The 27,606-nt window shown below is 43.7% G+C and overlaps 1 protein-coding gene across 1 annotated transcript in view; it reads right to left on the bottom strand.

Moving 5' to 3' along the window:
- Nucleotides 1-27,606, bottom strand: part of DNAH11 (dynein axonemal heavy chain 11) — a 320,191-nt gene that overhangs the window by 106,460 nt on the left and 186,125 nt on the right. Inside the window, exons 48-54 of the mRNA XM_078150757.1 lie at nt 27,003-27,105; nt 26,028-26,270; nt 21,074-21,235; nt 20,702-20,895; nt 16,925-17,087; nt 13,294-13,417; nt 12,526-12,668 (exon numbers count right to left, since the gene is read on the bottom strand). Of these exons, the coding sequence (XP_078006883.1) occupies nt 12,526-12,668; nt 13,294-13,417; nt 16,925-17,087; nt 20,702-20,895; nt 21,074-21,235; nt 26,028-26,270; nt 27,003-27,105 (1,132 nt within the window). The remainder of the gene's footprint in view (nt 1-12,525; nt 12,669-13,293; nt 13,418-16,924; nt 17,088-20,701; nt 20,896-21,073; nt 21,236-26,027; nt 26,271-27,002; nt 27,106-27,606) is intronic.

Here is a 27,606-nt window from a genome sequence, read left to right as displayed (position 1 = left end):
CAGATTTGGAGCTAGAAAGGACCCGAGAGGCTATTCAATTCATCCTCCCTCATCATTCCACAGATGATGCAACTGAGCCTCAGAGAAGTCCGAGGGCTTCCTCAAAGTCAAGAGGAGAGCAAGCAGCAGAGTCAGGCTGATATTCAGACCTAGGTCCACCAACTCAAAACCCAGTATTCTCTACTCTGCACCATAATGCCTCAAGAAGAGGCTTCTGCCTGATCATGGATTTGAAACCTGGACTTTCAGATGAAAAGTCTGAGGCTGTGACTGAGATATCCAAGCTACTGATCAAACACATGATAAAAAGAGAGCAGGCTGAGAATGAGAGTGGGGTATACACAGATCCATCATGGTACCATCCAAGGGGGTCTGCAGTATGGTGCCAAGTGGGGGTGGGGTGATGGCAAAAGAAGCATCATACTGGTCTGATTCGTGCCTAGGTCAAATTTTCTCCCTGCTAGCCACCTATTCTTTCTTTCCTTCTCCTCCACAGTAATTCTAAGCTAACTTTATCTCCAATAATCACACTGGAACACAGGAAGGGGGAGGCATCTGACCTCTGAAATGACCTGTACACCAGGTCCTCTCTATTAATAGAGTAAAATAACGTTTATGATCACAGTCATTCGTTCACTTATTCAGCAAGCATGTATTAAATCTGACTACCTGCAAGATGTGGGAGATACAGAGACAACCCGCCCCCCCCCCCAATTCCTGCCTTCAAGCAGCTAACCATCAATAGCATTCCTTCCCGTTGCCCACACTGGGCACATCACTCTATAGTGCTTCCCATTCCATCTAATTATCCACTCCAGCTGCCTCCTTGATATCCATCTTGTTGCTGCTTTCTCTAGATTGGCATTTCTTAAACTGTGGGTTGTGACTTCATGAAGGTTTGAAAAATTTGTAATGGTCAAAAGTTTCTGAACACACAACGATCCAAAATTAATTAAAAATCAAATGCATAATGAATCTGAGGTGTTTCTGAAGGTGCTTGTCTGTAGCATCATGCAGCTTCACTGCAGCCTTGGTTCTGAACACAAAACACGGGCATTTTGCACCCCACACACCCTCAGGCCATGCAACAGCGGCAAATGCTGCTGAAAGGTGAAAAGGGGTCAGGATTGGAAAAAATTTAAGAAGCCTTATCTAGACCACTGGACCTCCAGAGGCCGCTCCCTGGGTGACAATCCACCCACCATGGAATCATTGCCCTCAGACCATGCTGTGCTCATCAGTGAAGACAAATGGTCAGCCATCCATGGCCCATTCTATCAGCGGGCTCCAGCTTCAAGACCATGCTTCAACCCCCTTCTCCTCCCTTCTGTATTTGTATCCTCAGTGCTAGCATACTGCTTGGCACACAGTAAATACTTCATATACCCTTTTGCTTCATTCATGTGAATAATCACCATGGACACTTCCAACTCAGAAAATCTCTCCTAAAAAATGGGTCTGAAGGTCCCAGGGAACATGAGAAGCAAAGTAAAAAGAAAGAAAAATAATGAAAGATAGGGATAGAAGACTGCTGAAACAATGAGGATAAGAAAGAAAGAAAGAAAGAAAGAAAGAAAGAAAGAAAGAAAGAAAGAAAGAAAGAAAGAAAGAAAGAAAAGAAAGAAAGAAGAAAGAAGAAAGAAGAAGGAAGGAAGGAAGGAAGAAAGAAAGAAAGAAAGAAAGAAAAGAAAGAAGAAAGAAAGAAAGAAAGAAAAGGAAGAAGAAAGAAAGAAAGAAAGAAAGGAAAAACACCTGTCAGTGGAGCGACATTCTTTCTTAAAAGCAAATATTCATATGTGAAAATGAACCCTTAAATGAGCCCCTATGTGCTTCCTGTGGCTGTAAATGCAGGGATGCCACAGCTTTGCTTTTGGAATCTGTACCATAGAATTTCTATTCTCGTCACCTTTTCTTATCCACGCAGGTATTCATTGTGACTCCTTTGTAATAGTCTCGTTTTCATTGTGTGTTGGACTGTATTCCAATGTTTTTGAGCTATGATCTCATCATGAGTATTTATTTCTTTGTGCCTCACCAACAGGACTCACTCTATTTCATCGGGTAATGGAAACGTCAATTGCCAAAGCTATCCCATTTCTCTTCCAGTTGATTGAGTTTGTTTTTAGACTGAAACAACACTTTCTTTCCTATTTACCTCATAAAGGTTTTACCTGGAAGTCCTGGGTGCATTTATCCTCAAAGGCTCTCAACAGTCTTCAGGAATAAGATGTGACCCAAGGACGAGTATGCCTGGAGGAGTCCTGGGGCCTTGATGAGAAACATTCCCAACATGTGAATGCTTTATCCTCTTAATATTGAGTCTTCCAAAATCCCCCTCCAGGTTTTCTTTGGATAGGCTTTCACCCGCTTCACTGATGCTATTACCTGTCCTTTTGACTGAGTCCAAGCTTGACAGAAGAAATCCTTTTATGAAGGGGATTTGTCTGTGAAGTTGGGATTCAGTCAAAGGACCGTCCTTGAGGACCCGGAGGGCCATGTGTAGCCACGAGGCTGCAGGTTCCCCACCCCTGTTTAGGCCTTTCTTTCCCAAGTAAAATAAGCCAGAAGAGCCAAACACAAACAGTGGGATAATTAAAGCTAAAACCTCCTATACTTGGACTTTTCTGGGTAGCGTAACATAAGGCAGGTGCAGGGACTTTCGCTTGTGTGACCAGAAGATACATGATGCAGTGAAAGAGGGATGGATTTGGAGTCAGAGGACATAGGTTCAAATCCTGACTCTCTGTGAATATGTATAACATGTATAACCTATATCAAATTGGTTGCCTTCTTAAGAAGAGGGGGATGAGCCAAAGGGAGGGAGAGAATTTAGCACTCAAAATTTTAAAAAAATGTTACATTTTTTACATGTAATTGGAAAAAATAAAATATTTGAAAAAATTATTCATGATATGACTTCACATATATAATCTATATCAAATTGCTTGTCTTGTCAAGGAAGGGGAAGGGAAAAGAAGGAGGGAAAGAATTTGGAACTCAATCTAAAAAAAGAAGGTAAACATTTTTGTTTACATGTATTTGAGAAAAAACAAACAAAATTTAAAAAATAAAAATAAAAACAGTGTATGGCATATAGTCAGGAGGCTTCTATATATCCTAGAAACTTTTATTTTATTAGATTTGGCCCAAACTTATGGCCTACTGAGACTTTTTTGGACCTTGACTCTACCACCTAAAGCAGCAGCTGTCACTCTTAGCTCTGTAATTTTGCTGAAGTCATTGATCAAAATTTCAAGCAGTCAAAAACCTCCTTAGGGCAGTCCAGAGCCAATGGACAGACACCTCCTTCCAAGCTTATGCTAAGCCATTAATGGCTCAGCCATCATTACTCGAGTCCAGACATTGAGCTGGTTCCAAATGTACCTAAATGGACTCTCCTAAGGAAAGCGTGAAGGGGTGATATTCCAAGTAGCTAGTTTTATGTAACTAGCATTTACATAGCACTTCATGGTTTAGGCCATGAATCTCATGAAATCTCAAATCCTCTCACACCCCTGGGAGGTCGATGCCATTATTATTCTCTACAGATGGGGAAACTGAGGAAGAGGTTAAGTGACTTGACCAGGCTCACGTAGCTAATAAGTGTCTGACTCAGTTTTTGACTCAGGACTTCCTGATTCCAAGTCTAATGCTCTATCCACTATGCCACTTAGCTGCTAAATATATTTCTTCACCCATCTTCATAAAGAACTGTAGATCAAGGTTTATAGAATGTCTTGCTCTCCCCAGATAGTCAGTTACAAAGTATTATTGTTCAACCAATTAATCAGTGAATCTTTATTGAAGGCCTACTATATTCAATGTGAGTTCAATACAAGGTAGGCTGGGAGGGAAGGCACTAGCATTTGGGTGCGGGGGGTCAGAAAAGGCTTCGTGGTGCTTGGGATGTTTCTACATGAGGCAGAGGTAAGGAGGAAATGCATTTCAGGCATGAACGATGGCCAGTGGAAAGATACAGGTATGGGAGATGGAGTGTCCTGTGAGAGGGACAGAGACGAAGAGAGTTTGGCTGGATTCCAAAGTGTGGGAGTAGGAGGGATATCCAAAGAGGCTGGAATTTTTGGGCTGGGGTCAGGTTGGGAAGGATTTTGCAAACTAATCAGAGAAGATGATATTTGATTCTAGAGATAATAGGGAACCACTGGAGTCGACTGAGGAGGAGAGTCAAATGGTCAGATTTGCGCTTAGAGAAAATTACTTTGGAAGCAGTTAGGAGGATGGACTAGAGAGGGGAAGGGCTTGATCTCTGGGTTCTGAGAGTTTCCTCATTTTTCTTACTAATCTACTCTCAGGGGTCCATAATTTCATCCATGTGGCTAGTCCCTCTTCCAACAGAAGTCATAACCTCCTCCATGTCTTATGATTTCAATGGCAGAAAAATGGCCATCGTCCAATAGTCCTCCTTCTGGCAATGAGCCTCTCTGAGCTTGGCCAGGCCTGTTGTCAGCTGGCAGGTACATTAGCTATTGTAGACATGAACTTAATGCCTTTCCAGTTTGGTAGAACATGCTGGGGCTTGAAGGCTTGCAGAACAACCCTTATGACCTCAAGGTCATTGTCATACCACGATGAGGGGTGGGAGCAGCTAAAAGTCTTTAAACTACAGCTGGTTTTTAAAAGTATAAATTTCCAAACTGAGCTCAAAGCTGAGAAAGACAGCTATCTTCATCTTGCATATCTCATATCTAGCCAAATTTCTCCTTTGTCACTCATGAAGGAATGACTTGTGCTTTTAAACGTGAACCAATAACTACTACTTTGTGATAGTAGCGACAGAGGGCACCCAGGGACTCTGAGCCAGGTTTTAGGGGGCAGAAGCAGGGACCAACCCACTGTTGCTTAAGTAAAGTAAGCTTCCTGGGCCCTGTGGCAATCAGCCAGAATCTAAACCAAGGCAGGCTGGAAGGTGGCTGCATCAAGGAAAGCCAATAAAAGAGAGATTACAAAGGGAAGCTCTCATTCTGCAAGGAAAAACACATGGGCACGTGGCCACAACTTTGAGATGATGTTTGGCACCCATCCATCAGCTCTGAATGGGAGCCGATGACAGACCGTCTGGATCATCCCGCAATGGGAGCTGCGCCATGGGGCTTGTGGGTCACTTCTCACTGTCCCTGAATTCCCACTGGGAATTGGTGTTCGGTGGTGAGCATGGCTAATGGGGTGGGAACTCCGCAGAACTCAGCTTGACCTGCCAGGTGGGCTCACTGGTCCTTGTCAGACAGTCAGCTTGCCTGGCTCAAAGGAGATGGAAGAAGGTTCCAAGTGAAAGAAAAGAAAAGAAAAAGGCATAGTCTTGGAGAAAAATTATTTTCAATGAGTCAGAGAGGACAAGCCATCTAAACCCAAGGCTGAATGAGGATGACATGAACTGACCCTGACATGTACCATGTCATACTGTAACATCATTGGTTCCCTCCTGCTGTACCAAAGCTGAGCATTTAGGGCTTTGCCCCAGGCACTAGCAGGTTCAGTCATTTGACAGCTGGTATTTGTGCCAGTCAGGATCTGAATCCAGATCTTGCTTCCTGTAAGGTTGGTCACCTACCTGTTATGCCATTCCAATCGTCACAACAAACCTTCAAGATGCAGAGGGGAAGTAGGAGCCTTATTCCAATTTTGCAGATGAGAAAACAGGTTTAGAGACAGTAAGTGATTGATTTTTAATAGAGACAGTAAGTGATTTGTCCAAGGTCACAGAGAATCACAGGATCTCAGGGTCGGAAGATACTTTCAAGGTTATCCATCTGGTCCAACCTGTCCCTAAATGAGCCAGTGGTATGTGAACTGAGCCTTGAGAAGATTCAGGGATCTCAAGAGGCAGAAATGCGGAAGACAGTGTTCCAGACACCGGGAGGGGACTGCCAGCCCACGAGGCAAAAGTCCAGAGACAAGAGATGGAACATCACGTGCAAGGAAAAGTGGAGTGGAATGGTTTGGCTGGATGAGAAATAGCATGGGAGGAGTGGGGTGGACAGACTGCAGAGGAATTGGCATTCTTCCTAGGGGCCCAAGCGGGTCCTGATGCTTTGTGCGCAGCGGAGCGACACATCAGTTTGGTAGCTGTGCAGCAGACGGATAGAGCAGGAAGAGGCCAGAGGCAAGGAGACCAATTATGAGGACATTAGCAGAGTCTAGCCAAGAGGTGATTGGGGCCTGAGCTAGGGTGTTGGCTGTGAGAGATGTGGAGACACTAATGATTGCCTTGTACAGGAAAGGAGCATCTCTCCTCACGTGTGAAGCAATGCCTCCTGTTATTGTTTCCAGAACTGTGAATTTACATACAAAGGGACCTACAGAATCATGTCAAGGTAGCAGGCTGGGGGGAAAGGAGAGGAAAGGGCGAATCCCTGACCCTTTTAGGCAGTAATGGATTCATGGGGATTATAGGGATAGAGGAGAAGGTCAGAGAGAAGAAAAATTAGACTTCCATTTCCAAGGACTTTATCCTTATTTGAAAATCACAGACAAACTGATTGCACAAAGACGGAAGCTGATACTCTGATGCTGCTGATTCATGTGGTGTTGCCTTGCCTTGGGTCCAGCAATCAATCGGGCCAAGGGTTTCATGGGTATGAAAGGGCATTTCTAAAGAGGTTGCAAGGTCTGTGATTAGGGAGGCTCCTCTACTCTGGGTTTGTCTATAACCTCCCAGTCAAATCATTTTCTCCTTTCTGTATTTGCTTTACAATAATGTATTGTTGCTTCAAACTGAGCTCTGATGGTGCCAGGATGGGCTCCAAGGTGTCCTCTTCTCCGTGTCCCATGAAGATATCCATGAAGATTCCAGGGTTCTCCTTAAGAAATTCTAGACACCAAATGCTTTAACTCTTCTGTGATCTCATACTCCCTCCAACCATATTTGCCTTTTTATACTAGACAACTCCTATCCATGTCCTTCTGTAAATTCTTCATGGGGAGATATTGGAAGGGAAGGTGCTGGTCTTTCTCAGGGTCTTGACATTACATAGGTAGTGATGGACCATAGACACGGTGCCATCTGTTATCTCTTGCTCTTACTACAGGATGGTCCCACATTTTCTTCCTGTCAGACCTGTCTGATACCCTTTATGTCATTACTTACAATTCCTTGTTGGCAATGTAACAGTCTGCTTGTACATGCCACGCATTTCTCCATTGCATGGATGACTTTGGATGACTTGCATCATGAATCTTTGGAAATTATGGTATTACAGTATGTAATTTGTAGCCATACAGCTTTGTTGGAAGAGTATTGCCGTTAAACAAAATGGGGTTTTTGTATGAGAGCTAAATTAGGGGTCATTAAAAGCACTAGATTCCCAAAGGCAATCTAGCCCATTTTCTGCCCATTCCATCAACCATCTGCAATATTTGTAGGTGTGCACGCAGACGGATGATTGCAATAGGCTGCCTATGTAACTTCACATAGCAAACTAAACGCATACCATTTTCATCCACTTGGTTGTTTTTGTGTGGATAGTTTGATAAAACGCCTCCAAAAAGGAAAACAATAGAATTCCAAGGGTTCTTGAAGCAGACAGTCAATTCTAGTAGGCAATCCGCGAATTTCAAAAAGGGACTTTGGTCCTAAAGTTCTCATAAGCCAAATTACTAGTAATTCACAACACATTTCCCTGAAGATATATTATAAATGATCTCCAACTTAGCCTGCAAAAACCTGTGAAACTCATTCACTTATTCACTTAACAAGCATTTATTAATATGTGTCAAGCACTGTGTCAGGTTCTAAGGATATAAAGACAAAAATTCTGCCCTCATGGAGCTTACATTCTACTGAAATACTAATATTCAGGAATATAGGAAGATATGAATTCAAACCTAGCCTTAGACATTTACTAGATTTGTGACCCTGGGCAACTCACTTAACTGTAATATGGGGATAATAACAGCACCTACCTCCTAGAGTTGTGAGGATCAATGAGATAATAATCATAAAGCACTCAGCACAATGCCTGGCACATAGTAAGTGCTATATAAATGTTAGGCATTATTATTATCATTATTGTTGCTATAGTATCTTGAAATACAAGGCTATCCTAACTGTTCTGTATAAACTGATCAGTGAATGAAGGCATCAACAAGCATTTAAATGCCTATCCCATGCCAGGCAGAGTACCAGCCGCTAGGTATTCAAAGACAAAAGTAAAAAAGCTTACAGTCTACTGAAGGAGACATCAGGTACGTATATAATTCTCCACAAAACATATGCAGATAAATACAGGGCAATGGAGAGGCAAGAGAAATGCAAGCCAGGGATCAGGAAAGGCACCATGGACAACACGCCATCTGAACTTGAAGAATGTTAGGGATTCCAAGAGGTACAGAATTGTGAGGAACCCCATGTGAAGAACATTTCCATGAGGATTTAATAAGTGCAGAGTTACAGTTTAGTGGAAGGGGTGCATCTCCCCCAAGCCCTGCAGTGAAAACTGACCCCTCCCCAAGTCCCATCTGCCACAGAGTAGAAGAGAAAGGGCATTCTCCTAGCACCAAGCCATTGGGGATATCTGCAGAGCCTATGGCAGTGTGTTGGCTAGGAAAGAGTGTAGGGTAAAGAAGGTGACTTTGATGGAATGAGGCAGAGGAACAGTGAAGAATTGGGACCCACTGCAGTTGGGCCTCCTGCTGGCATAGTCGGGGGAGCCCCCTTTCAGTTCTGGTTGACTCTATGCTCAGCCTCACCCACCTGTGCTTCTACAGGCTGAGACCCAGACCCACCATGCTTTACTCTCCTTACTTCAACTGCTTTCTCACTCCCCTCCTGAGGCTCCATTCTCCCATCGGTGAATTTCTCCCACAGCTTCCATTTTGCAGGAGTGTCCAGACCAGCTAGCCTTCAGTCCCTAGATTTCCCCACCATGCCCCAATGAGGGCACCTTCTCCCCACCGCCTTTTCAGCTTTACGTTGTCTTCCCTTGTTAGAAAGTGAGCTCCTTTGAGGGTAGGCACTGTCTTTTGCCTCTCTTTGCAGCTTCAGAGCTTAGCACAGTGCCTAGCACATAGTTCTTAAATACATGTTTACTTGAGAGATTACACTTCCTGATCTCCTTTTGACCACCACCACCCTTCTCTTCATTACTCCCACCCAAATCTCTGGCCCACTGTGGAGCAGATTCTGGCCTCTCAGCTTTATTTCTTCCTGTTCTTAAACCAAGCATACACAGCCCTTATTTGGATTTTATGAGGGTTTTTTTTTTAACTTGCTGAGAATGGAAATGGATCACTAAAACCCCCTCCTACCTGTCCCTCTTCTTTGCTCTATCCCAGAGAAAGTTGCTCTTTGCTGCTACTGGCTTATGGAGTCTTTGGGTATCTAGGCTAACTGGAGTAAGATTCCTCTTTCCTGGGTTTGGATCAACCTGGGTATTTTAGCACTGGAACTAAGGAGAGGTGTGAGGAAGAAGGGAGGGGGGCAGGTTGGGGCAGGGCTGAGCAGGTGGGAGGAAGCAAATTTAGGAGCCCTGCCAGACAAGCCCAGTGCTGGAATTGGTGGGGAGGGGAGAGAGAGGAGCAGCCTTAGAGGGGTGGGTACTTTCTCCTTTCTCACACTGTCAGCTGCCCCCTTGGGACTGACCCTTAAAGTGAGAACATTGGAACAGGTAGAAGTGAAGCAGAAGTCCCAGGAAACAGTGGGTTGGAAGGAAAGAGAGAGGAAGGGGAATTAGAGATAGGGTTTATACCGAGTAGCAGCATTGGAGAAAGAAGGAAAATTCCTGATTGTCTCAGGTACCTAGGCAGGATAGTTGTTTCACGAACAATGGCAGAATGGAAAAAGCCCTGCCTCTGAAGACAAAGGACCTGGGTTTAAATCCTGCCTCTGACACTTTACTGCCTGTGGTACCACATCATTTCACTTTTCTGGGCCTCAGTTTCCACACCTGTAAAAATGAAGGAGTTGGCCTAGCTGCCCCCTGAGACCCCACCCAGCTCTAAGCTGTGACCCATGAACCATTCTTGGATACAAGGGATGGACACGCGTCAGTTCCCAGGTAAGTGGGAAAGACTGCCTGCCAGGCTGCAGACAATACATCAGTCTCCATGCACATCTTTCCATTTCAACTATTATTCTAGGATTTTATTGGAAAGTACATTGCAGGTCAGGACAACCCAAAGCAGTGTGTTCTGCAGAAAGCACGAGGCACTTGGGAGGACAGGTACTCAGTGCTCTGAAAGGACACCCTTGGTTACTCAGTGGGGGCTGTAACTGCTGCATGATTTTATCTGCGCAGGTGGGAGGGACATGTCAATAGAGCTCCCTCCAATGGGCCGCAGGGCACGAAGCTTTGGTGTGGAGTGGAAGCTTGGCAGCACCTCAGCTCATGCTCACCCCTGAACGTGGTCACATGCACCGCACAGGTTAGGCAGCCTCCAGCTGTCATTCAGACAAACAGGCAGGGCAGACCCCTAAACGGGGAGGGCCCAGGAGACGCAGTGGCAAAGTGCTCTCAAGTTATGGCCACTTCACGACCTGTTCCTGTCCCCTCTAAGAAAACAAAAAAGCATTCACAAATGGCTCAAAGGAGAATTTTTTTTACATGTTACAATAATTTGATTATTTTGAAAAATGGAAAAACCATTCTTAGCTTGCGGGCTGTACAAAAGCAAGCGGCCAGCCAGATTTGGCCTGCGGACCATAGTTCACCAAGCCCTGTTCTGAGTAGTCAAGATCTTGGTGGATCCTGATTCCAAAATCCAATCTATTTCTCACAGCCTTGTGTCATCTGAAAATCTGGCCAGCATTCCATCTCTGCCTTTCAGATCACTGATAAAAATGTTAACTGATACAATATCAGGGGCTCTCTCCTAGGCACCTCCCTCCCAACTAAAATGAAGCATTTTTTAATGACGACTTTTGAGGTCTGCTCATCTAACCAGAATCCCAGAATTCCAGACCTGGAAGGAACTTCTGCAACCATTGAGTCCAGTTCATATCCTAAAAACCCTTCCCCACTAGAGCACGTGTGTAGGTGGTCGTCTAGCTGTTGGTGGAATATCTCAAGGGAGAGGACACGCCCTTACCTTGGGAGGCAGCCCAGCCCCCACTGGCACAGCTCTGCTTCTTAGGAAATGTCTAGCTTTGCCTCTTCTGCTGCTGTCCATGGTTCTGAGTTCTGTCCAAAGCCACCAAACCCTACTGTCATGTAGCCCGCCCATCTCTCTCCTTGTCCATAGGAATACCAGGAGAGATTGTGAAATGTTTATCACCACAGTTTAAGAAGAACATTGATAAACCAGCATGGTCGAGGGCCTAGAGTCTATATCACATAAGGACTGGCTGAAGTAATTTGGGATGTTAGGTCTGGAGAAGAAAAAACTCAGGGCACACCTGGGAGCCACCTTTCAGCACTCGAAGGCCTGCCCCATGATAGAGGGATTAGGCTTATTCAGCTTGACCTCAGAGAGCAGAACAAGAAGCAATAGGTAGAAGTTGCAAAGAGGTAAACTGAGGCAGCATGTCAGGAAAAAAAGCCTTCCTACAAATTAGAGTTGTTCTAAAGGGGATTGGGCTGTCTAGGGAAGTGGTGGGTTTCCCTTCTCAGGTCTTTAGGTAAAACTGGATGAACCTTGTCAGATATGAAGATTCCTTTGGAGTAGAGGTGGACCAGAGAGCCAACAGGGTCTCTTCAAGATGGAAATTCAGTGACTCATCTGAAGTAGTCTTGAACAACAGATTTTAGTTCACTAAAAATCCTTGGGGCCCAGGTTGGCCAACTTTCATCCTCTCACAGACGGACCTCTTCACCCTGGAGCCTTCTCAGTGCCTGAGGCCTCCTCACCCTGGACAACCCTTCATCATGCCAACCCACTTCTCTCTCTGGTGTGTTCCTCCTGGTGCCTCCATTTTAGTAGGGGCTGAGGCCAGCCAACCTTCATTCCCCTCCCTCATATGGGCACCTTCCTCCTGCCCCTTCAATTTTTAGGTCCCTTTTGTGTGCTGCCTTCCCTTATTAGAATGTAAGCTCCTTGAAGGCTTATTTCTTATTGCTTGTAGTGCCTGGCACATAGTAGGCACTTAAGAAATGTTTGTAGCCTGCCTTGCCTGCTTATCTGCCAGGGATCTGCTCCCACCCCAACCCCTCAAATAGGTGGAGTTGGTTGGGTTTCTTGCAACAAACTGGGATGACTGGAATCTAGTCACCTATTAACCTCTCTAAAATACTAATGCAACATGCAAGCTTTGTCCTTTTCCTGTTCCAAGTAGTTTATGTTTTGGTATAAGTTCTCATCCCAAAGGTGGTGGCATCCCAGGGCTGGGATGTGCCCTCTACTCTGCCCTCAGGACTGTCAGGCTACCAAGATGATCTGATGTCTTGGAACACATGGATGAGTGACTGGAGACACAAGCCAGACCCTGCCCTGGGAAACCCATGCATTCTTTCAACATGAACAGCTGACCTCTGAGTCCACATTCCCAGTCCTGAAACAGGACCTTCCCCTTTCCCCCAGCAACCCCCACGATGGCATTTTAACTGTCTTTCACAGAGGGTGCTGAATCCTTACTTTGAGCTGCCGCCGCACTCTGGCCAGAAAGAACTTCCAACGGTTTTCTCTTGTGTCTAGGATGCCTAGGTCACGGACCTCATTATGAACTCCAGAAATTATCTTGTCCACATCCTCATCACTGAAGAGATCTGGGATTTCCCCTGGTCCCAAGAGAGTAACAAGAATTAAGAGGCCATGTCATGTTTAGTAACAGAAGAATGTGAACAATTCAGGGGGTCACAGGGTCATAGGTTAGAGATGGAAAAGAGCTCCGAAGCCATGTAGGCCAGTCACCCATTTTTTAAAATGACAAAACTGAAACAGAATGGGGGAAGTAACTTTCTCAAAAACACACAGGCAGCAAGAAGCAGAGACAGGATTCTCTGACCCCAAATATCACACACTTCCCATTGTACCATAAATCCAACCTTCTGCCTTCTATAGCCTAGATTCTCTGAGTGCTGAGGAAGATATTAGGGAATTTAAAATGCCATTTTACTTTATAGAATGTGCAAAAACCTCATGGGGAGGATAGCCTGCAACTCATGTTCAACTTGCCCATTTGGAATGACATTGACCTCACTAAGCCTCCCTCCCAGAGGCTCAGCATCTGTGAGCAGCCTGAAAAATCAACACACCCCAAGTTGGCTGGATCAGTAGGGTTCTCCCCAAGGAGCGCCCCCAGGGAGCACAGCAAAGACAAATGATCTCTCCTTAAAGTTCACCAGCACCACAGATCATTTGTCATCAGGGAAGATCTTTCTGGGGACGTGTTGGCTTAATCACCTGATGCCAACAAGTCATTAATCAGTACGAGGAAGCGTTCATCCAGAACCTGGGCATCTGTCAGCAGAAACACAACGGGCACGTTCTTGGCTCCTGTCTTCATGTACAAATTGGCGAGATCTACCTGTAAGGAAAGGAGGCCATCGGTTATATTGGTTAAAAACTGGGACTGACACTGGGGTGACGGGAGCCAGCATGGCAATGACAATGATACCCTGGGCAAGTCACTAACCTCTCCGGACCTCAGTTTTCTTATCTGTAAAATATAATGCACAACAATGAAAACAACAGCACTCACCCCACAGGGTAGGTATGAGGATCAAACGAGATAATATTCATGAAGCATTTTGCAAACTTTAAAAATTCATTTTTTCAGTATTATTCTCCTCACTCACTTCTTTCTCTTCCATTAAGAGGAAGCAATTGCAAAGGAAGGTGGCCTAGCAATTCCAGATCTTAAATTCTATTATAAAGCAGCAATCATCAAAACTGCTTGGTACTGGCTAAGAAATAGAGTGGTGGAGTAGTGGAATAGGTTAGGTACGCAAGACACAGCAGTCAATGACTATAGTTATCTACTGTTTGATAAACCCAGAGATTCTGGCTTCTGGGATGAGAACTCACTATTTGACAAAAACTGCTGGGAAAACTGGAAAAGAGTATGGCAGAAACTAGGCATACATCAAACTCTTGTACCCTACACCAAAATAAAGTCAAAATGGGTACACCATTTAGATATAAAGGCTGATACTCTAAGCAAACTGGGAGAGCAAGGAATAGTTTATCTGTCAGATTTATGGAGAACAGAAGAATTCATGACCAAACAAGAGACAGAGTACATAATGAAATGCAAAATGGATAATATTGATCACATTACACTGAAAAGTTTTTGCACAAACAAAGTCAATGCAACTAAGATTAGGAGAAAAGAAGAAAACTGGCAAAGAATTTTTACAACCAGTGTCTCTGATAAAGGCCTCATTTCTAAAATATATAGAGAACTGAGTCAAATTTATAAGAATACAGGTCATTCTCCAATTGATAAATGATCAAAGGATATGAACAGACAGTTTTCAGAGGAAGAAATTAAAGCCATCTATAGTCATATGAAAAATGCTCTAAATCACTATTGATTAGAGAAGTACAAATCAAAACAACTCTGAGGTACCACATCACACCTATCAGATTGGCCAACATGACAAAATAAGACAAAGATAAATTCTGGAGAAGATGTGGGAAAATTGGAACACTAATGCATTGTTGGTGGGGCTGTGAGCTGATCTAACCATTCTGGAGAGCAACTTGGAACTATGGCCAAAGGGCTACCAAAATGTGCATACCCTTTGACCCAGCAATAACACTTCTAGGGCTGTATCCCAAAGAGATCATACAAATGGGAAAAGGACCCCCATGTACAAAAATATTTCTAGCAGCTCTTTTTGTGGTGGCAAGAATTGGAAATTGAAGGGATGTCCAATAGTTGGGGACGGGCTGAACAAGTTGTGGCATATGAATGGAATGGAATATTATTGTAGTATAAGAAATGAGGAGCAGGCAGACTTCAGAAAAATCTGGAAAGACCTAAATGAACTGATTCTGACAGATATGAGCAGAACCAGGAGAACTCTGTACACGGTAACAGCCACGTTATATGATGACTGACTTTGATAGACTTAGCTCTTCTCAGCAACAACCAAGACAACTCCAAAGGACTCATGATGGAAACTGCTATCCACATCCAGAAAAAGAACTATGGAGTTTGAATGCAGATTGAAGTACATTATTTGATATCTCTCTTTTTTCTTTTGTTTGTTTGTTTGTTTCTTCTTTCTTGTGGTTTCTCCCATTGGTTCGAATTCTTCTTTACAACATGACTAATGTGAAAATAGGTTCAATATGAATGTATATGTTGAGGCTATATCAGATTGCACGCTATCTTGGGGAGGGAAGAGGGGAGATAGGGGGGTAAATTTGGAACTCAAAATCTTATGGAAGTGAATGTTGAAAACTAAAACTAGAGGAAGCAGTGACATATTTAGCAGCCAGCATGCTGAGCTTGGGAGCCAGGAAGATCTGAGTTCAAATATTGCCTCAGATACTTACTAGCTCGGACCCTGGGCATGTCATTTCTGTCTTACTTTTCCCCACCTGTAAAATTGAGATAATAAGAACACCTACCCTTGCATGGTAGTTGTGAGAACCAAATGAGATAGTCTACGTAATGTATTTTGCTAACCTTAAAGCATTATATAAATATTACTTATTATTGTCTTCATCCACCTTTCTACATACATAGGCTTCTCTGAAGCTGAAGGTGCATGGTGTGCAGTAGCTAGGGCGCTGGGCATGGGTGCAGGAAGAGGCGGGTTAGAATCCTCCCTCTAACACTGGGCAAGTCACAACCTCTTTGAATGTCAAGTTACTCTTTAGAACTCTATTAAGTCCTGGAGTAGGGAACTATATTAGGGAGGGATTCCTCATCTCTCAGTGACCCACTGGAAAGCAAAAAAGCATCTCAACCTCAAGCACATAACTATTTATGATATAATGAAGTGATGAAGGTGTAGTGGGAATTGACACAGAGGCCCCTGGAACAAGGAAATCCCTGAAAGGAACACTGTCCTTGGTGCTGATCAGGCATCTCATAGACCTCAGGCTCCATCTACGGAGGTCCTAGAGACCATGCTTTCCATTTCTAACACTCCTAGTAAAATGCCCACCACTTTGGTGTTTATATACTCAATGAAGTCATTGAAATACATAACAATTTCTGCTTAAAAGGAAATACAAATGGAAACTAGTGTGATTTTCTTGAATTTGCTTATAGACCTGGGCCAGCTCTACCTCTACTAGACCATATTTCTGTAAAGTTAAAATAATAAAGGGCTTTCGTGGAAGCAAGGACATAGGGAAAAAAAATTAAGTCAAGCAAATGGGACAAGGGTTCATCTTGGTGGAAGACAACAGAAAAAGCAGCCAAATGAAAGCCATAATCACTTCTCTCCCCAGTAGCCTAAAAACAGCAATAATGAAGATGATAACAACAACAACAATATTGTTAATAGAATAGTGATATTAATGGATAAGGCCTGGACTTGTGATTACACTGGCACAGGTGACTCCCAGATGTGGAAATTCCTACTATCGACGCAAGTCAGCACCTTCTCTGTACCATGTGGTTTTAGAGAACCACCTAAAGTACTAAGAGGTTAAGTGACCAGTCCAGGGTCACACAGCCAATTCATGTCAGAGATGGGACTTGAATCCAGGTCTTCCTGACTCTATTCACAGATAACAACAGCAAGAAACAATAAACAAAGCCACAACAACAATGAACAGCTTCTATAGTGCTTTAAGGTTATTAATTTGTAATCTCCTTTGAGCCTGGTAACTGTCTTGTGAGTATAAGACTACAGGGTGTTATTATCCCCATTTTAGAGGTGAGGAAAGTGAGGTTCAGAAGTCAAGCAGCTTGACTATGATCACACAGCTATTTAGGGGCTGAATCGCAAGATGAATCAAAGTCTTCCCAACTCTGATCAAACTTTGAGAGGAGTGAGCCTGGACTTTGAGCTAAATCATCTTGGGTTTAGGGTCTTCTGACAGAACAATCAGAGAGTTCTGTACTTACCTTGAGGTCCTGGAGTCCATAGTCTTTCCTCAGAGTAATCTGGAAAACCTCAAAGGAGCTGATGTAAGCTGCGAGCCGAGACAAGCTCTGTTTGCCACTGCCTCCCACCCCAATCAGAAGAGAGGAACCCTGGGAGGTATGCAAGATTCTGCTGATGCGGCACCTGGGGGGGACAAAAGGCCTCAAGATCAGCTCCAATTAACCAATAGATCTGGATTAAGTGCATCCCATGTGCCAGGCACTGTGCTAATAGCTGGGGATACAAAGAAAGAGCACAGTGAACATAACTTGTTGTCTATGTAGAATTCAAATGTCTAGATATTTCTTTTTCGATATTTTAAATTTTAGCTTCCGAGAGATGGCATGATTTAAGGGGCTAGAGTGAGGGGAAGTTAGGATACCTGGGCTTGAATTTGACCTCCAAAGCTTATTAGGTAGCTAGGAGCACCAGAGTACAGAGATTGGAGTCAGGAAGACCTGAGTTCAAATCCTGTGTGACCTTGGGCACCTCTGTCTGCCTCAGTTTCCTCAATTGTAAAATGGGGTCATAATAACATCTATCTTTCAAAGTTGTTGTGAGGATAAAATGAGATACTATTTATCAAGTGCTTAGCACAGTGCTGGGCACACGGAAAGCCTTTAATAAATGCTTGTTCCACCCCATGTGACCATGGGCAAATCATTTAACTTTTTGTTGTTTTTTAAATTAAATTAAATTTGTTCCAATTATCAAAAATCTGTTTCCCTTCCCAACTCAATTGATAAAAAGGAAAGCCCAAACCAAACCTTTGTAATACATATGAAAAATCAAGGAAAACCAATTCCTGTCCAGCAACTGTGTCCAAAAAGTACAAGTTTCAATCTACATTCAAGTCTATCATTTTGTGGTTACTTTTCAAACTTCTAGGTTCCCCACCTCTAGAATGGGCACAGTGAAACCTGCACCAACCCATGTTACTGGGCTGTTCTCAGGAAAGCAACTCTCACCTTTGAAAGCCAAATGTGAGAAAATATCCTGGAGAGTGGACATTATTTATTTTGTTATCCGCATCCCCAGGGTTTCGCATCCAGCAGGCACTTAATAAATGTTTCTTGCATTGAGCTCAAGTTTACCTTTGTGGGCATGTCTTTGGTGTGCTCACATTTAACTGTCTAGTTTCCCTGGCTTTTCTATCCCAAGGCAGAAAAAGTGAGAATTTGGGCTCTTGAAGGGACCTGATGGATACTTTAATATTAATAGCTGGGACCTCGCTGGACCTTCTTTTCCTAAAGTTAACATGCTTTCTGTTCAAAGTAACTTCTAAGATCTCATAGCAAAAGAAGAGCTGAAGTCCGTCCAAAGTGACCAAAGTGAGAGCTTTTGGCTGTGAATGTCAAAGCCCAGGAGGCTTTTCCTGGGCTGGCTCCAGCTCTCAGAGGCCACATCCCTTCCCTTGCCTGTCTGGGGCAGCGAGTCATCTCTGCCACAGACTGGCAGGTGTTCCCCCATCCCTGATGGGAAAGATGCCATTTCCTCATGAGCCACAGGGAACTCCATTGTGTGCCCTGACTCTTGGTGGTCCTCTATCAAGGCAGTCATGGAAAGTCTTTGTACCCAAGTCATGACACAGGACATTTGGAGCATCCCTAGTGAGCTCAAGTCCATTTGAGTGGGACTATACCATTGAGGCCACGTGTAAAGGACAGATGACAGTCAGGGGCCATAGATTCAGAGCTAGAAGGAATCTCACAGACTATATAGCTCGAATCTCTCATTTTTACAGATAAATAAACTGAGATGCAGAAGGATCATAACTCTGGAGTGGAAAGGGACCTCAGGGGAAATCTAGTCCATCCCCCTCTACTTACAGATTAGAAAACTGAGGCCCAGGGAGTAGCTATATCACATAGGCTAATGAATGATAAATTAAAAAAAAAATTTTTAAGGTAATGAATGGTAGGGCCAAGATTTGAACCCAGGATGTTAGCACACATGGAACCAAAGCTGGAGAAAGGAACAGAATAATGATGGCCACTGCTGGCCGCAGGGCCACTGGGTCTCAGAACAAACATTTCAATCTCACAGACTAACCATTTTAAACAAAAGTCGGTGATTCTAAGGGCAAAGTTTCTGGTTGAAAGAACCTTCAGCTACCAGATCCCAGGAAGTGCTTATCTTTTTATTTTATTTTGTTCAATTGGCCATTTTATTAAAGTCCATTTCATTTCTCTAATTTCTCATCGCGATTTGAAGGTAAGCCTGAGTTCTTGAAGGCTGCACAAGCCCAGGAGGTCCTACCAAGCTGGAAGGGCTCCAGGTGTGGGCCCAATGATTGCCTGTATTGTCTCAGGATCAACCTAATCGAGTCTGGAGATGCACATTATAAGGATGACCATAGTGGGAGGAATTTTTCAGCCACAGCAAATCTTAAAGACCATCCAATGACTGAGTTACAGAGGGGTTGCAATTTGTGTGAGTGGAGGGAGTATCCACACAGAGAGATCAGGCTTCCTTGAAGTACTGATTATCTCACACAAGGTCCAGGTTTCAGTATGTCAAGGACCTGTGATTTAGCTGCTATAGGAATCTCATGTGTGGGAACTCCCTCCTCTCACACTGGCTGCAACCTGCTTACATCTCAGAGGGTTGTCTGAGGATCAGAGAGTGAAGTGACTTGTCCAAGGTGAGACATTTTGAAAGTGTCAGAGGTGGTATTTGAACGCAGATCTAATCAACTACAAATCCAGCCTGTCTACTACACCATGTGACGGGGTCAACAGCGCTAGCATTTACTAATGCTTTACAATTTACAAAATACTTTACATATATTATCTTATTTGATCCTAGCAGCCCAGTAAAGTGGATGTTATTATTGTCCCCATTTACAGATGAAGAAATTGAGACTAAGACAGGCACTGTGGCCTGGTCAGGTCACACAATTAGTAAATGTAGGAGGCAGCATTTGAACTTAGCTCTTTCTAACCCCAAGTCCAAGACTGTCCACTCTGTCTCCTGGCTGCTTGTAGAGCATTCAGATAAACAGAACCTAGTTCATTTAATATGAACTAAAAGCTAGAACTTTGCTAGAAATTATATTGATTCAATTAATTAATCGGTCAATTTACCAGGAAACCCACTCCAAAACAAACCAAAAAATGGGACTAATTTCTGTTCCTAATTACAGGCCCCCAGCTAAGTGAGGGCTCTAGGAGATGGCTAATTAGGAAAACGTTTTGTGTTTTTATGTCAGCAACTGCTCGAGATGTGATGGTCCAGGGGATTTGATGTGACTAAGTCTTCCCAAAGTGTTATCCCTTGGAAAAATTATGGAATCACAGGACCTCAGAGCAAGATGCGACTTCAGTGACTATCCAGTGAAACCCATTCTTGAAAAAGAATACCTCTCAGCATATACCTGGCGATTGATGCTCAACTCTGTGAGAAGACCTCTGATCATGGGGAAGCCACGACCTCCTGAGGCAGCCCAGGCCACCTTTGGACAGCTGCAACCCAGCTGGTCAAGCAGCTCCAATCACTAGGAAGCTTTTCTTGATATCATGTAGAAATTTGTCCCTTACAAGTTCGTCCACTACTCCTGATTCTACCCTTTGTGGTTAAACAGAACAAGATCTACATCCTTTCTAAAAATAGCCCTTCAAAGACTTAAAGATAGCTCCTGGGTCCCCCTGTGCTTTCTCTTCTGAAGGCTAAACACTCCCAGGTTCTCAGCCACTGAGACCACTTTTCCATAAGGTTCTTCTCATTTCAATGGAAGATGCCATCTTGCATCAACTTACACATGTTGCATGGCATCTTCAAAGAAGACCAGCGGCATGGCCGCATTCAGCTCATTGTAGGTGCTCAGGGTCTCTGTTAGCACTGCCTTCAGTGTCTCCCAGTCCTTCACGGGCATGTAACATGGGTCTCCCACACCACTGGCAAAGTGGCAATAGATGAGGGGTTGCTGGAGCAGAAGGGACTCTTCTGTGCCCTGCTGGATAGAGGGAGAGAAGCAGTGACTTCAGAGACCAGGGCCAATCAGAGGAAAGGGCTGCAGACCTCTCCTTTGGCCAAGCACAACCTCAGAAGGACAGCTCCCTCATAACCTCAGCTGATCTGCTTCTGCAATACTGCTGGTGGTGGGGAGGGCCCAATATTGACACACTTACCTCAAAGTATCTGTGAGTAGTTTCTAGCAGTTTCTTCTGAAACAAATCACAGTCTTTTTTGTCTATCAGCTTGTCTCCATATACTCGGGATGATTCGTGAAGCCAAAGGCGTATGAGATCCAGGGGTGCCTTTAAGCACTCAGGAGAGGCAAATAATATTCCCTACAAGAAAAAAAAAAGGCAGAAAAACAAGGCTAGGCCAGAGTTTGCTCTTTTAGTCATTAACATTTTCTTTTGTTTGGGAAGTTTAAATAAAAAATAAGAGAAATATACTATTTAGAATTTTACATACTTTAATGCCACATTCATATATATGTACGTACATAGTCATTAAATATTTCCCAATTACATGTAAAAATGCTTAATACCTATTAAAAAAATTGGTTCCAAATTCTCTTTCTACTTCCTGCTCCTCCCACACCCTCTAGGAAGGCAACCATATGATATTGATTATGCATATGAAGTCATGCAAAACATTTCTATACTAGCCATGTTGCAAAAGAAAACACACAGGCGAAAAAATCAAGAAAGCAAAAAAAAGGGCTTTAATTTGCATTCAGAATTCATTAGTCATCTCTGTAGAAGTAGAGAGCTTTTTGAATCACGGGGCCTTTGGAATTGTTTTGGATCACTGTCTTGATCAGATTGATAAGTCTTTCACAGCTGTTCATCATTCCAATATTGCTGTGCAACATTCCCCTAGCTCTGCTCCCTTCACTTTGTATCAATTCATATAAGACTTCCCAGGTTTTTCTGAAACCAGCCTGCTTATCATTTCTCATAGCACAATAATGTTCCATCACAATCATATACCACAACCTGTTTAGTCATTCCCCAACTGATGAGCATCCTCTTAAAGTCCAATTCTTTGCCATCATGAAAAGAACTACTAAAAATATTTCTGTACCCCTTTCTTTGATCTTTTTGGGATACAGACCTAGGAGTGGTATTTCTCTCTCTTTTTTTTAGGCAATTGGAGTTAAGTGACTTGCCCAGGGTCACACAGCTAGTAAGTGTCAAGTGTTTGGTCTAAGGTTGAATTTGAACTCATGTCCTCCTGATTTCAGGGCCAGTGTTCTATCCATTGCACCATCTAGCTGCTCCCTAGCAGTGGTATTTCTGAGTCAAAGAGTATGCACAGTTTTTTAGCTCTTTGGGCAAAGTTCCAAATTTTTCTCCAGAACACTTGGATTAGTTCGCAACTCTACCAACAGCGCATTAGTGTCTCAATTTTTCCACATTCCCACCAGCATTTGCAATTTTCCTCTTCTGTCATGTTAACTCCTCAGATAGGTGTGACGTGGCATCTCAGGGTTGTTTTAATGTGCATTTCTCTAATCAATAGTGATTTAGAGCATATTTTCACATGGCTAATGATAGCTCTGATTTCTTCTAAAAACTGCCTGTTTATATCCTTTGACCACTTATCTATTGAGGACTTTTAAATTTTTCCTTTATTTTGTATTTTATAAAGTTAGCTCACTTCGCTATATATTTGGGAAATGAGGCCTTTATCAGAGAAATTTGCTGTAATCTGCCTTCCCCCCAGGTTCATTTTCCTTCTAATTTTGCTGCATTCATGTTGTTTGTGCAAACCCTTTTTTAATTTCACATAATCAAAATTCTCAATTTTACCTCCTGTGACCTCTTTGTGTCTTTCCTTATTCATAGATCTGACCGGTATATTTTTCCATGCTCCCCTAATTTTCTTATGATATCACTCTTTATGTCCAAGTCATTTATCTATTTTGACCTCATTGGGTGTGAGATGTTGGTCTATGCCTAGTTTCCGCCAAACTGCTTTCAGTCAAGTGGTGAGTTTTTATCCCCAAAGCTTGGATCTTTGGGTTTATCAAACACTAGATTACTATGGTCATTTACCACTGTGTACTGTGTATCTAATTTGATTCCACTGATCCACCACTCTACTTCCTTCTTATCAGTACCAGATTGGTTTGATGATTACTACTTTGTAATGCAACTGGAGATCTGGTACTAAGGCACCTCCCTTTTTTCATTGATTCCCTTGATATTCTTGACCTTTTGCTCTTCCTGATAAAGTTTCTTGTTCTTTTTTTTTTCTAGCTCTATAAAGTAATTCTTTGGTAGTTTGATTGGTGTGAAACTGAATAAGTAAATTAACTTAAGTAGAATTATCATTTTTATTATGTTGGCTCAGCCTCCCCAGGAACAATTAACATTTCTCCAATTGTTTAGATCTGTAGTTATTTATGTGAAAATTATTTTGTAATTGTGTTCATATAATCTGGGTTTGTCTTGCAAGTAGACTCCCAAGTCTTTTATATCATCTGCAGTTATTTTAAATGCTATTTCTCTATCTCTTGCTGGGTTTTGTTGGTAGTATATAGAAATGCTGATGATATATGTGGATTTATTTTACGTCCTACAACTTTGCTAAAGTTGTTAATTGGTTCAACTAGTTTTTTAGTTGACTCCCCAGTGTTTTCTAGGTATACTATCATATCATCTGCAAAGAATAATAGTTTTGCTTCCTCATTGCCTATTTTTATTCCTTCAGTTTAACTTGACTGGGCCACACTTGAGACCTTTGCTGGGAGGCAAGCAGCTAGATAGCCATGATTCTGACACTTCCATTCTCATCAATCCCTTCCAGTCACCAATATCCACACACCTGTCTGCCAGGGTTCTACTCTGGGTCTTCCCATGCCCTAAACCCCAGGACGATGAATTTTGCAATCAGAGGTTCTCTTGAATAGCATCTATATGAACCTTTGCCCTTGACCCACTCAAAGGCTAGTGCCTTCCCTTCCTCCCAAACTGCTTTATATTTATTCATTACATATTTATGCATCTACTGGCATCTCTCCTGTTAAAATGTTAGGCTCTTTGAAAGTAATGGTTGTTTCATATATTCCTAGCATCTAGCACACTGCCTGGTATGTAGTGGGTGCTTAATAAATGCTTGATAATTGATTGATTACTCTACTAAGTCACTGAGAGAGCAAAACCTAGTGTCAACAGAAAGAATATCTGCACCAAAAAATCATGGTTGCTGGCAATATGGAAATATGAATATCAACATGACCATTTCATGGAAAGGTAAACAAGGCAGTAATTGTTTCTCAGACCTTCGTGGCAATTGAGTGACCAAAATAGAAACTAAACATAGCATCTGACCCCCAACATTTGTTGTGCTTTAGTCTCCCAAATGATTCATTTTAAATTTTGACGAAGCTTAAATGCTAAGCCATCTGTCCTTACCCTGGATGGAGGTAATCTGCTTTTTCTTTTTTTTGAGCTCTGTGATTCTGTAATTTTCTGGCACCCCCTTATTAAAATCTAGACGTGGTAAATATCTTCTGAGGAGGCCAGAGCAGAAAACGCCAGCAAGCCAAAGTACTTGAGCAAGCATCAGAAGCAGTGCTTCTTCTTGGAGCTAGTCATACGATAGGCACTTAACAAACATTTGTGGACTTCATCGCCACAAGGACAGGTGCTTGTTTTTAACCACACACAAAGGAACTGCACTGTTCCGCAAATCCCTGAAAGTCAGAAGGTCCTGGTTCTCCCACTCACTCTGCTGGGTGACCTTAAGTAAGTCACTGGATATGTGCAGCCTCAGTTTCCTGATCTACAAAATGGGAATAATAAGACCTTCGCTGCCCACCTTCTGGCTACGTCACATGCTGCAATGACGACTCAAGGGGCTGTGATTCTGGCTGCGGGCTCTCTCTCTGCTGATGCTGTGGAAAGCACACTCTTTGACCAATCATTTCCGTATTCTTTGAGGGAAGGGACTTTGTTTCAGTCTTTGCAACCACCACCACCACCACCACAGCAGCTGACCTTCACATAGCACTATACAGCTTGCGAAATGAGGTACGAACATGACCTCACTTAATTGCTACAACAACCCTCTGCTAGGCACTCTGGGTGTTGCCAGGATGCCTGGCTGGCACATTCGGTAGAGCACTGGAGCCAGTATCAGGAAGACCTTAGTTCAAACCCTTCCTGAGTGCCTCTTGACCTCAGTTTCCTCACTTGTAAAATGGGGATCATAATGGCATTTGCCTCTCAAGGTTGTTGCGAGGATCAGATGAGATCACATGTGTAAAACCTTAACATGCTATATGACTGCTCTATTACTATCATCACCATTTTACAGATGAGGAAACTGAGGCTGCAAATTTCATCGGTCTGTCCTTGGTCATATAGCTAATAAAATGTCTGAGGTGGGATTTGAATCCAGGTCTTAAGTCCCATGTTCTACCCATCCCCAACAACTAGCCTAGTGCTTTGAATATCGTAGGCACTTAAGATGCTCATTGAATTGAATTGAATGCAGATGATAACTTCTCTGCAACTGAGGCAGCTGGGGTGCACTGGATAGAGCCCCAGGCCTGATGTCAGAGAGACCAGAGTCAAATCCAGCTTTGGACAACTGACTAGCTGGGTGACCTTGGGCTAGTCACTTAACCTCCATCAGCCTCAGTTTGCTCATCTGTAAAATGGGGATTCCCAGGGCGGTTGTGAGGCTCCATGGGGATAATGATTGTGAAGCACCTAGCACAGTGCCTGGCACATAGTAAATGCTTTATAAATGTTAGCTACTGTTGGCAGACGGCTTTTGTGCCTTATTGTGGATAAAAATGTCATATTCCAGCGTGTGAAATTCCAAAAAGCTGACTCTCCCCCTGTAGGGCTGAGGCAGCAGATAGACTGCCTGGGGACTGGCCTCAAAGCCTTACTAATTAGTAGAACCCCCAATCCTCTGCTGTCGTCGCCTTTGAGGGCCCACCTTCCAAGCCCCAGCGAGGATTCAGGGCAGATTTCAGGGGCAGCCTGGTGGTGGGGAAGATTATTGAAAAGAAATGAAAGACACAGTTTTTTAAAAATCATGCTAAACTGTCCCAATGTAAGGGTTGGTTAACGTGGTTCTTCTCACATCCCCTACCCCCCACGCTCCAGGTACCTGGAAGACGTTGGAGAGGTCTCTCAGATTGAAGGTGTAGTGGAATTTCATAGCAGTCGGGAGGAAGTTGAGAATCATTGTCTGATGCAGGCCGATGGCTGCCTGGACCAGTGTCGGGCCTCCACGGAGAAGGAAGGAAGCGCTGAAGGCTTGATGCTGGAAATGCGAACTGAGCATCTGGCCATAGATGGTGGTGAGTGAGTCCAGAGAAGGGAAGTTGTAAGCAAACACTGAAAAGTGTCTCTGGAAGGGAAAACAAAGCCAGGATTTCCTCAGCAAAAAGACAAACAGGGCACAGAGCAGGCCTGTGGGCCTGGCCTAAAACGGTGATGTCTGTTCTCTATGATATCACATCAACAATCACCAATGATGAAGATGAAGATAATGACAGGCAGTATGGCATGGCAGACATGCCATATAGGTAGAGTTGAGAAGACCTGGGTTCAAATCTCGCCTACTAGTTAGGCTTTGTGACCTCTAACCTCACAGTGCCTGAACCACTACAAGGACAGTGGAGATCTGCATTGGTAAAGGACATTCCCTCACCTGGGAGCTCCCTATATAAATGAACTAAAAGTGCCTTATCCTTATGAAGCACATATGACCAAAACAACATTTATTATGTCTCTTTAAAGTCCACAAACATTATGGAAGTTTTTTCAGTTTGAGCTTTGCAACAATCCTGGGAGGTATACATATCATGCCCATTTTACAGAGGAGAAAACTAAGGCTTAGAGAAGCCAAGACTTCCTTGAGCTCTCACAGCTAACTAGAGGCATAACTGAGAGGATCTGAATCTTTTGGAGCATCTGCAACTGGCAGAAACACAAGCAAAAAGTCGCCTCCAAAGCCCGTAAGGGCAGAAGTGAACTGGTTACTGAGAAGCCGCCAGCCGCCAGCCCCCAGACCCTGAGTGAAAAGCTGCCCCTGTGGAGGTACGTTTGGATGGGAGAGCGGGCGGACCTTTGGCCATACCTGGAGGCGGGGACTGATGGCGAAGCTGCCAACCAGGGGGTTCATGCAGGCCACATACTGGCAGCTGTGAACTTCTTTTATCTCCACCTTCTGCCTGTCGTACCTGTGGGCAGAAATAGAACCTCGCATCTGACGCATGGGAAAGATGAACTTCAAAGCTGTGGCCCTACTGGCTGCACTGGGTCACTGGTGTGGCCTGCCATCTACATGGTCTGCTCTGGGACAGGCCTTTCTCCACCCTCGCCCCCGATATCCAAGGGCTACTGTAGAGCCAGCTCAAGTTGGCCCTCCTGGGACAGGGACACTGAGCTCCCCTCCCAGACTGGAACCCCCCTCCAGCCCCACAATGTCTCAGCGTCTGCTAAGCGTGGAGATGGAAGGCTGATTCCTCAGCCCTGAGGTCTAGAGGATGGTGACAGAAAATGGCAACAGCCATTCCAGAGAACCATCGCAATGCTGGCCCTCTGTACCCGGCGGGGCAAACACTCATGGCCCCCGAGGAGAGCCAACATCCCTCTTTTTTAAAAGGCTTAGTAGGATGTCAGCTTAATGCTGCCAGAAATGAGGATGACTGCGGAGTTCTATTCTAGCTTGTGACTTTATA

This window comes from Phascolarctos cinereus, unplaced genomic scaffold (assembly GCF_003287225.1).
Source record: "Phascolarctos cinereus isolate Bilbo 61053 unplaced genomic scaffold, phaCin_HiC Scaffold_1;HRSCAF=81, whole genome shotgun sequence".
Lineage (NCBI taxonomy): Eukaryota > Metazoa > Chordata > Mammalia > Diprotodontia > Phascolarctidae > Phascolarctos > Phascolarctos cinereus.
This window is presented reverse-complemented; position numbering and strand designations above follow the sequence as displayed.